Source organism: Leptonychotes weddellii, chromosome 6 (genome assembly GCF_054177405.1).
Source record: "Leptonychotes weddellii isolate Sample4059 chromosome 6, ASM5417740v2, whole genome shotgun sequence".
NCBI classification, from domain to species: domain Eukaryota; kingdom Metazoa; phylum Chordata; class Mammalia; order Carnivora; family Phocidae; genus Leptonychotes; species Leptonychotes weddellii.
Window position 1 is genome coordinate 372954 of NC_138374.1, and position 9938 is coordinate 382891.

The window sequence follows — 9938 nt, forward strand, 5'->3', positions numbered from 1 at the left end:
AGGAAGGGTCTGCTCCTGGTGAAGCCCCCTCCCCCAGACAGCGGAGAACACTGAGGAGTCACAGAGATGACATCTGCGCAGGGCAATGAAACTCGTGCTCGAATGTCTGGAAAATGCCGGCTCTGTGTGTGCACACGTGTGCAAGCACGGAGACACACGATGCACGTGTGCATATATGTGGCACGTACACACGTGCGGTCTGTATGTGTGCCCCAGATCTGGGAGGGGGGAGGGAGGAATGGCCGTGCAGTCTCGCACACGTGTTCCTCCGGATGTCCGGGCTCTGCCTCCGTGGGGCCTGTGGAGCTTGCCCGCGGGACGAACCCCTTGCTTCATACACAGCTCACTCTAAGGGACAACTGTCCTCCGAGTCGGGGCTTCGTGCCCAGACGCTCCTGGGAGTGCCGGCTCCCCTCTTCTCAGGGCTGGGGTGTTAGAGCCCCAGATGACCGTGCTGGGCGGGGTACGGTCCTGACAGTGGCTGGCTTTGACAGTCGAGTCTGTTGAAGGACATTTGGGCATTTCTGAAGGCACAGGGCCCCCAAAAGAGCCCGGCCGGCGCCCCGGAGGACTGTCACAGGCTGCTTCTCTTCTCACGTGCACCTGGATTATGGCACAGGCCCCAGCGTCCGTGACGCTCTCAGGCCTGTGGGGGCCGCGCCCAGGGGGCCGCTGAAGGTGGAGGTGGTGACGCGGGCCCCCTGACTCGGACACGGGCAGGCAGAGGGGCCGGCGGTGACAGCCCAGGTCCAGAGCCCCCTGTCCCGACCGGCATCCTGCCTGTGCCTTGGAATGAAATTTCATGAGACACACACTAGACACTAGAAAGAGTGGGCGGCACCTCTGCTGTGGCCAGACTGGCGGGGCAGACGGGACGCACCCCAGGCCTCCCTACGGCCCACGCAGGGCGCGGGGGGTTTTTTCCTGATAGAACCCCTGCTCTGGTCCTGGGCTGCCCTGGGGGCTGGCGACTATGGGTCAGAAAGCCGGTGACTGGGACACGGACGGCCCGTCTGACCTCAGGATTAGCAGAAGCAGACGTGGCCCAAAGCATCTTCCCGCTCGGGTCCTTCACAGCACAGGGTCAGTGGGGGTGCTGGCTGCTTCTGAGAAGTGAGCCCCCGCTGGCCTCACGTGGCAGGACCCCGCTCTGCTCCGACGCTCGTCCGTCAGGGCTGGGTGACGTGAGGCCGGCCCAGCTACACAGTGGTCTCGTTCTTCCACGGCCCTGTCCGGATATTGCCCACGCCATTGGCACTGAAGGACAGGACTTCACACATGTCTCCCTTGAGCAGCCCATTCTGCCCGGGTCCACCGAAGGGCAGGGACTGCGTCCTCCGGAGCATCTCGAAGTGCGCTGGGCCGTGGGCCGGCTCCCTGCCTGGCCGCAGGGGGCAGCCATAGAGCACTGGGCTGGTGTCGCTGCCCTCGGGCTGGCTGACCAAGGGGAAGGGGTCGCCCTGGGCGCAGCAGGCCGGCGTGTGCGCCCCCGCTGGGCCCTCGAGCGAGCTGGGGGGGCTGTCTGTGCGCGAGCTGCGGGGGCTGCCGTCCAGGCTGGACGGGATGTGGTAGGCGTATCCCTGCTCCGCCGAGGCTGCCCGGTGCCGGCTGAAGTAGGGAGCCTTAGTTCTGCCCTGGAGACACGTGTGCGGATGCGGGTCTGGCCCAAAGGCGTCCTCCTCGTGCACATGGACGTGGGCCGCGTCCTCCATCAGCTGCTCACAGTGCATCTTGGCGCAGCATGGCGTGGCCGGTGACAGGCAGCTGACGTGACTCTGGGCAGCCTGCAGGTTGGTCACCTTGCAGTGGCCGAAGCCCCGCGGCTTGGCTGGACATGGCGCGTCCTGCAGGCAGGCCACGCGCGCCAGGGCGTCCCCGTTGGTGTCGAGCGCGGGGCGGGCAGCGAGCTTGGAGGAGGGGGGGTCCCCGCGGGAGGGGCAGCAGGACCACCAGTGGTGCCACACGTCATCCCGCTTGGCACAGTGGTGGATGAGCACGAAGAGCCCCAGCGTCACGCAGCACGTGCCGTACAAGCAGCTGAAGACCATGTCCAGGAAGGGGCCCTGGGACACAGCCAGCGCCCCGAAGGTCCAGGTGGCTGTGAACAGGACCAGCGTGAAGGCCGCGGCCCGCAGCTGGGCCCTGAGCGAGTGCTCGTTCTGCAGCAGCGAGGCGGCCGGCGAGCCCGGCCGGGCCCTGGGGTTGTGGCCGGCCCCGGGCCCGGCCAGCCGCAGGTGCTCTTCTGGCCGCGCCCTCAGCTCGTACCTGCGCTCTGGGTGGCACCGCAGCTGGACGTAGGTGCCCAGGAAGTACACGCAGGTGACCAGGGTGACGAAGGCCGCCGGCCCATAGAACGCGCCCAGGCTGGGCTCCCAGGCCATCCAGCAGCTGCGGGAAGAGGGGGGTCAGTGAGGGGTCGCGCTGGGGCCGAGCGCCTGGCCGTCCTGGGGTCACGGGAGGACGTTCTCTGCGGTGCGTGAGTTTAGTCGTGGTGAGGAGACAGACACAGACACGCCCGCCCGTCCTGTTGGGGCCGGGACAGCGTGGTGGGCGTCTGGGCTCCGGGGGGCTGGCAGCACACCTCTCTGCCTTTCCTCCCTGCCTCAGTGTCCCCAGTGCTGGAGCCCCGAGGGAGCAGAGCCGGTGTGTCCCGCAGGCTTGGCCTTTTGGGGCAACCGAGGAGAAGGAGCCGGGGCGGGCGGGCCAGGAGGGCGCTGGCGTGGGGGGCACGACCGGAGGGGCCGGAGCTCTGGGTGCTGTGTGTGGCTGTGTATATACCCTGAGCTGGTCCTGGGGTGCAGCCGTCTCGAGCAGCAGCCCATAGCGCCCAGGGAGGGGGGCTCGGTGAGACGGGGTCTGCTGGGGGGGAGGGCAGTCCCGCTGGGCACCCCCACAGCGAGGTGGCCCGGGCACGGGGAGGCGCAGGGCACTGGGAAGGAGCCTCCACCCGCTTGGTGCCCAGTACTCACTAGGGCATGTCCTCATTCTCCATCCCGTAATTCCTGATGTTCATGGCGGCCGTGACCCCGCAGATGATGAAGGGAACCCCTCCGCTGATAAGGTAGAACCTGTTAGGGCAGAAGGCCCACTCGGTGCCTGAGAGGCCCACCCGGGCCCCCAAGGTCGGCCTCCAGCAGCTTGGGCAAAGGGGGGACCCGTGTCCTGACAGCACCAATCCCCCAGAGGAGCCCCTGCCAGAGCCGGGCCTCCCCCTCCCCCCACCTAACACCCTCCCTTCCCCTTCTTTCCCCTCCCCATCTCCCTCCTCTCCCCTCCCCCATCCAATCCCTCCTCCACCCCTCCCCGGCCCTCTCCTCCTCTCCTGTCCCCCAACCCATCCCCCCTCCCTCCCCACCCCCTCACAACTTTGTGCACTACCTGGCAGCCTGGCTTCTCAGCTGCTTGGGACACATCTGGCCTCTGACCGCCCCCCCCGGACAGCGAGCAGTCTGGACGGGAGTTGGCACCCACTCTGGGCATGGCCTGACCTTCTTGCCAGCAGGGCCTCAGCCAGCAGCGCCATCTGAGGGCATTCTGGTGTCTAGTGTCCGACCCACTGAGGCTGGATCTCAGGAATGTGAGGGACTGCCAAGCACACAGGCCACAGACGCCTGCCCCGGGTGCCTGGCCACAGAGCATGCTGGTCCGAACGAGTGAGGGTCGCGGTGGCCGAGGGGCCAGCTTGCAGATGACCACCGGAAGGGGGTGCCACCCTCCCGGATGCCCCAAACACCCTAATGGTCCAATGGCTCTTTGTCCCTGATGAGGGGAATGCCATGGTCCCGGGTCCATGGGCGGGAGCAGGGTGACCCCTGGGGACCCTGTGCCTCCCAGAATTCTATATGCAGAGAACATGTCCTTCAGAACAGGACAAACAGACATTTTCTGACAAAAATAAAACTGAGCGAATTTGTCACCAGCTGACCTTCAAGAAATGCTCAGTTTCGTCCTTCATGCTGAAGAGCTATTGCCCCAAAGAATGGAGAGCGTCAGAAATCTAACTATTAGGGCAAACATAGAACATTTTGTTTTCTCTTAATTAAAAAAAAAATACATATGCTTGCTTGAAGAAAGAATTCTAATGCTGCCTAGTGGAGTTACTAACACGTTGACTGATAGACGCCGCGTCTTTGGCACCAAGATGGTGGGGGGGGGCGGTCTCACAGGTGAGACCTCTGCGCACACTTTACATGAACTAGTGTGACTCTCACACCAAAGATACAGGGAAGAGTCCGTGGACTTTGATCCCTAAGGCAACATGAAAAATTAATAGGCAAAGGGCTAATAGATAATTAAAATGAAATGTAGAAAAATATTAAAATAATCCAAAAGAAAAAAATAGGAGAGGAAAGGAGGAGCAGAAGGAAAAGAAGAAGTAAAACCAGAAACCCAGTGGACAGGTGGTTAAAACGGAGACTTAAGTCCATCCGACGTCCTGGACCGGAGGCCCTGGCGCGGGCAGAGGCGGGCCGCTGCTGGTCCGCGGAGGGGACGCAGAGAGGCCGTGTGGGCACTGACACCAGAAGACGGACTCCAGAGAAGGAGACAAAGAGCCCGTTTTACTCGGAGTCAGCACAGCCCACAGGAGGGCCCAGCGGCTGTGCGTGCGTGGGGCCAGAGACTCAAACTACGTGAAGCAAACGAGGACAGAGTCACAGGTCGGAGCAGACAATCAAAATAACGGTCGGCGATCTGGACGCCCTCTCTTGGTGGTAAAGACACTGAAGATTTGAGCAACAGTATGACTCCCTTTGCCTCAAAGCTCTTCCTGGAACATCACGCCCAGTAACTGGCGGCGCTCGTTCCCGCCACGTGCGCGTGGTCCGCTCGCCATGGTGGACGACGTGTGTGCCGTGGAACGAGCCTGGGTCGCGTTACTAGGGTTGCGATCACACAGCGTGTATGGTCTGACCTCCATGGAGTCCAATTCATCAGTAACAACAAGGTAACTGAGAAAAGCACAAATACTTGGAAGCGAAACGACACATGTCTTAAATAATTCATGGGTCGAAGAAGAAGTCCTAAGGGAATTTAGAAAATATTTTAAACAAAACGAGAAAGGAAAACAACATATTTCTGGGAGGCAGCTGAAGCAGGGCTCAGAGGAACATTGACCGCAACGAATGTTTCTGTGGGACGAGCAGGGAGGCCCGGCGTTCGTGGCCCGGGCTCCACGCGCCAAGGCAGAAGAGAGCCAAGTAAGCGCAGAGCCCCCAGACGGAAGGAGAGGACGAGCAGGAGAGCAGACCACAAGCAGTGCAGAAAACCCCCCAGCCCAGAGTGGACGTCCGCAGCAAACGGACAGCCCTGCGCTCACACCTCACGGGATGGAGAAGAGGGCGATGCAGACCCCCCGCCTCCCCAGGGTGAAGACGAGCCGTTGCCAACACCTCAGCAGCTTAGATGAAAGTCATAAATTCCCTGAGAAAAATATAAATTAGCAAAAGCGAGATAAGAATTAGGAAATCTGAATACTCTCTATCTGGTAAAAAGGTTGATTCCAATATCCACAAACATCTAACAGAGGAACTTCCAGGCCCCTCGAGTGTCACTGGGGAATCTGGTCCCACGTCCAAGGAAGAGATGACATGAATCCATCTTCTATGGGCTTTTCCAGAAAAGGAAGGAGGGGCACCTCCTGACTCCGTCTGAGGGACAGTGGGAGCTGGTCTGAAAACCAGCGGAGACATGTGAACGCCAGTGAGCACAGACCCCTGCCCCTCTAACAGCGAATCAGCAGACGGAATTGAGGACTTTATACCAACAGGAGAAAACATCACGGCAGGTAAGATTTATCGCAGAAATGCAAAGTGTGTTACTCATAAAATCGAAGTAGCTCATCATGGAAATGCAATAAAGAGACTCCATGTGATTATCTTATAGACGCAGTAAAAACACTTGACAGAATTTGACACACATTTGTCATAAGAAATCTCAGCAAACTAGGCACAGTTGGACTCTCCTTGATCCGCTGAGCCGCATCGACGGCAAAGGCTTGCGTGCTGTCCCCGGGGCGCCGGGGCTCCGAGCAGGGCTTGCGTCCCACGAAGCCAGCCCCCAGCAGGCGTAAGAGGGCCAGGGTTGCAGGGGCAGGGGGAGGGACGGCGAGCCTGGCCCGGCGGCCTGAGCGAGGGGGCTTGTTCCTGCTGATGTGTATAGAAGGGGAGTGGAGGAGCCCTTCAGGGGTCCAGCCTAGCACGCAAAGCGGGGCGGTGAGCAAAGCCAGACAAAACTGTAGGGGAAACATCCCCTTGCTTTTAATGGCTGGAGGAGAATGCCCCAGCTGAGCGTGTGCTTGGGGACCTGGCCTGGCACGGTCCTGGCCCACGGCCGTCTGTGGTTCTGCTCCCAGCGCTGACGAGGCCCAAAGCCCTTCAGAACCTGCAGAAAGCCACTTTCCCCCCGAGCCATGCCTCCGCCCTCCAGGCAGACAAGGAGCCTGGGATTCCCGCCACGAGGTCCCTTTAACTCATGAGGCGGGGGCCCTGCGACTGGAACGGCGGGAGGCTCGCTCTGCTCCAGCAGGCTCGGCAGCGGCAGAGCTGGTCCCTCTGGCGTCCCGAGGAAGACAAAGGGGCGGCATGGCTGAGCTGTCAGCACCGGGGGTGAGGCCCCTATGGGTGCCCCCAGGCGACGCACCCCCCTCGACTCCTGGCCAGTCCCAGGGGCTGTGCACCGTTCCCAGGGGACCCGACAGGTCCTCCAGCGACTGGAGGCCCAGAGGCAGCCAGGGCCCTCGGGGACCGCGCCCTCCAAGCCCCCCGGCCGCGCGTATCCTGCAGGGTGAGGCGGCTACAGCCCCTCGCACTGCCTCTGGCCAGGCCTCTCAAGCCAGGGGGTGCCTCTTCCTTGGCCGGGGGCTCCCCCTGCCTCTCCCTGGGCTGCGGCAGCCGCAAGTTGCCAAGCCCCTGGATGGGCAGCCGAGCTCGGCTCCTGTCGGCAGAGGGCGCTGCAGGCCGCAGGAGGTGCCCCACCTGGGACGGCTGTTCTTGCGGCGGCCGCTGGGCATTCAGCACGGTGGACATGCAGGACATCTGCGGGGCCTGTCCTGTCCCCGATGCCGACCACTCTGCACCAGCCTCAGCGCGGCCTGTGGCTGGGGTCCCTTTTGCCCCGTCACCTGTCGCCCCCAGGCACACCCTCTCCCTTGGGGGCTCCTGTTGTTTCCTCCTGGGCGTCCTGTCCTGCTGTACTCACTGACCCGCGCCTCTCGTGACGTTGAAATCCTGTCCACTGGACCGGCCCCCTGCACAGCCCCAGAGGACCCTGGCCCATCTAGGACCACTCACGGCTCTGTGTTCCCCGGTCCCCACACAGACCGCCCAGGGCAGGTCTGCCGGAGGTCTGGGAGCTCACCTGGCTCCCGGGTCAGACCAGCTTCTTCCTTTAGGGGAGGGTTTCTAGAAAGAAGGGTGAACCGGGACCCTGAGGAAACCCCAGCCGCTGCCCCTTGACACCACACCAGACCCTAGGACGCACACAGGGCAGGGCCACAGGCACTTGGGGAGGAGAGGGGGGTGGGGGCCTGGCTGGGCTCCCCGAGAGCACGGGGACAGTGGTGCGGGGCAGGTGGGAGAGCCCAGCGATGGCCCGAGAGCAGAGCAAAGCGGCATTTAGGGTCAGGTGGTCTGATGAGTAAGTGGAGTGGGTGCGGATATGCATGTTCAGGAACATGAAATCCGCCCCTGCTGTGGGCTGATGATGGCCCCCAGAACCGGGGTGTGCTGACCCCGTGCTGTGGAGGGACCTGTGGATGTGACTGAGCGGCAGATGCAGGGACCTGGGATGGTCCGGGGCGGCCTGGGTGGCCTGATGTCGCAGGGGTCCTAGCAAGGGAGGGGAGGGAGGTCGCCGCAGGGCTGGCTGGGAGTCAGAGGGAGGCTCACGAGGAGTGTGGGTGCCTCCAGAAGAGGCAAGAAACCATCTCTCCCTTGGAGCCTCAGGTGAGCCCGCCTGGCCACACCTGGATGTAGCCCAGGAGACCGATTTTGGGTTTCTGCCTGCCAGGACCGTAAGAAAATACACGTGCCATTTTAAGTCAATAAGTTTGTGGTCGTTTGTTACATCAGGAGCAGAAAAGGAATATGGTCCCGAGCCATACATGGTTCTTAACGTCCCCATGGCGCCACGTGGGTCGGAGCTGGATGTGGACGTGGATGTGGATGTGGGCTGGGGAGGGTCACACTGAGGAAGCGCAAGCGCACCTCTAGCAGCTGTGAGTAGGAAAAGCTATTTGTGACCCACGTGGCCACATGCTCGTGTGAGGAGCACACAAGGAGCTCCAACAAATCAGCAAGACACACAGATGACCGGAAGGACAACGGGAACGAGGTTTGAACGGGCGCTCCACCGAGAGAAAGCCCAATGCCTGCAGGAGCGTGGTGCTCGCAGGGTGCAGGCCGCGGCCGGGGAGCACGGCGGCTGCGTGGATTGCGGGCCGGCAGCTGGGGAGCCTGTGTGGGTGAGCACCGGGAGGAGCGGGGTGTCCGGGCCGCGGCATCCTGTCCACGGGAGCTGATAGACCGCACTCCGGTCCCGAGCCCAGCTCAGCTGGCCAGATGCAACCCACATGGACGGGTCTGAAAAAAGCCATGCACAGTGAAAGAACCAGATCTAAACAGTGTAAGTCGAGTGGGTCCACCTGTACACACAGCTTGTGATCAGTGCAGACAGAACGAGTGTCTGGGGACCCACACTTGGGTGGCGAAACTGTGAAAAGAGGCTGTGAAAGTCCCAAGAGACAGGACAGGGGTGCGGGCCGCGTGTGGGCACGACCCCGGACGCTTCCGGCGGGGGAGGCTTCCGTTTCTTCCCCTGAAGGGCACAGGACAAGTTTGTCAGCATGCACTGACATTTTAGGCATTTTTGGGGGTCAATGTTCTATTTAAAAAAACAATCAAGAAAGAGAAAGGAGCAGACCTCTCCCTGAGCCTGTGGTGCTGGTGCTGGGAGGGCAGCACCCTACTGTCCACTGTGCGGGGCCTTGGGACAACCTCAGACACGGGCCCCGGCTTGCACACACGCCCGCGGCCGACTGGAACCAGGCGTGCAGCGGGAACAGACCAGCTCCTGGGACCCGGCGGAACTCCAGGCAGTGGGCACGGGGCCCTCCGGCAGCTCCTGACACCCAGGAGACCAGGCCACACTTCTGCTGCCACGCACCTGCCAACCCCCGGCACACAGGACACGGCCCGGTCTTAGCCCCCCGGGAAGGTCAGGGGCACCGTCCACACCACACGCCCTGTTCCCGTGCGGCTCAGCTCAGGGAGTGTGCAATGCATGCACGTGCCCACGCACACACCCGCAGAGGGCCCACACGGGGCCGGGCGCTGAGTGTGACAGGTCAGGGCGCTGCACCGGGGATGCGTGAGGATGGGCCCTGTGTCCAAGCAGGAGGCCTCCTGGGAGCCTGCCCTTTAATGAGAACCCGGGAGTTCTGGGGGTGGAGACCAGAGAACCATCTGGAAGCCTGCGTCAGGGCTGGCCAGGGTCAGCAGCGTGGGGCTGGGACCCCTCCAACCCCTGCTGAGATCCCTGCCTGTTTATTCCCACGCAGCCCCGGCTCTCTCTCTGCCACCAAACGAGCAGGTGTCAGCAGCGGGGGAGCAGGGGGGTTGGCCCTGCTACCGGCAGCTGTGGGCCCGCGGGACTTGTCACCTTGGCGTCTGCCTCTCCGAGGACAGGCAGCTGTGGATGCTGGTGGAGCAGGGACTCTGTGGCACCCCGTGTCCATCAGAAAGAGGGACGGGCACAGGAGGATGCGTGTCCAGCAGGGCAGGGCCGGCCACTCACCAGCACTTAGCGGCAGTGATGGTTTGCCAGACGCGGACTTTCCAGCCACAGGGCTCTTCTGGGCCGGCTTTGGTGGTGTCGATGGGCCGTTTAAGAAATCCCAGTTTGCGGGGCGCCTGGGTGGCTCAGTCGGTTAAGCGACTGCC

The 9938-nt window shown here is 62.4% G+C and overlaps 1 protein-coding gene across 1 annotated transcript in view; it reads right to left on the minus strand.

The window, feature by feature from the left end:
- Nucleotides 1-6: 6 nt before the first annotated feature.
- ADGRA1 (adhesion G protein-coupled receptor A1) overlaps nt 7-9938 on the minus strand; it is a 27387-nt gene continuing 17455 nt past the window's right edge. Inside the window, exons 6-7 of the mRNA XM_081823279.1 lie at nt 2970-3068; nt 7-2388 (exon numbers count right to left, since the gene is read on the minus strand). Coding sequence (XP_081679405.1) covers nt 1200-2388; nt 2970-3068 — 1288 coding nt within the window. The 3' untranslated portion in view covers nt 7-1199. The remainder of the gene's footprint in view (nt 2389-2969; nt 3069-9938) is intronic.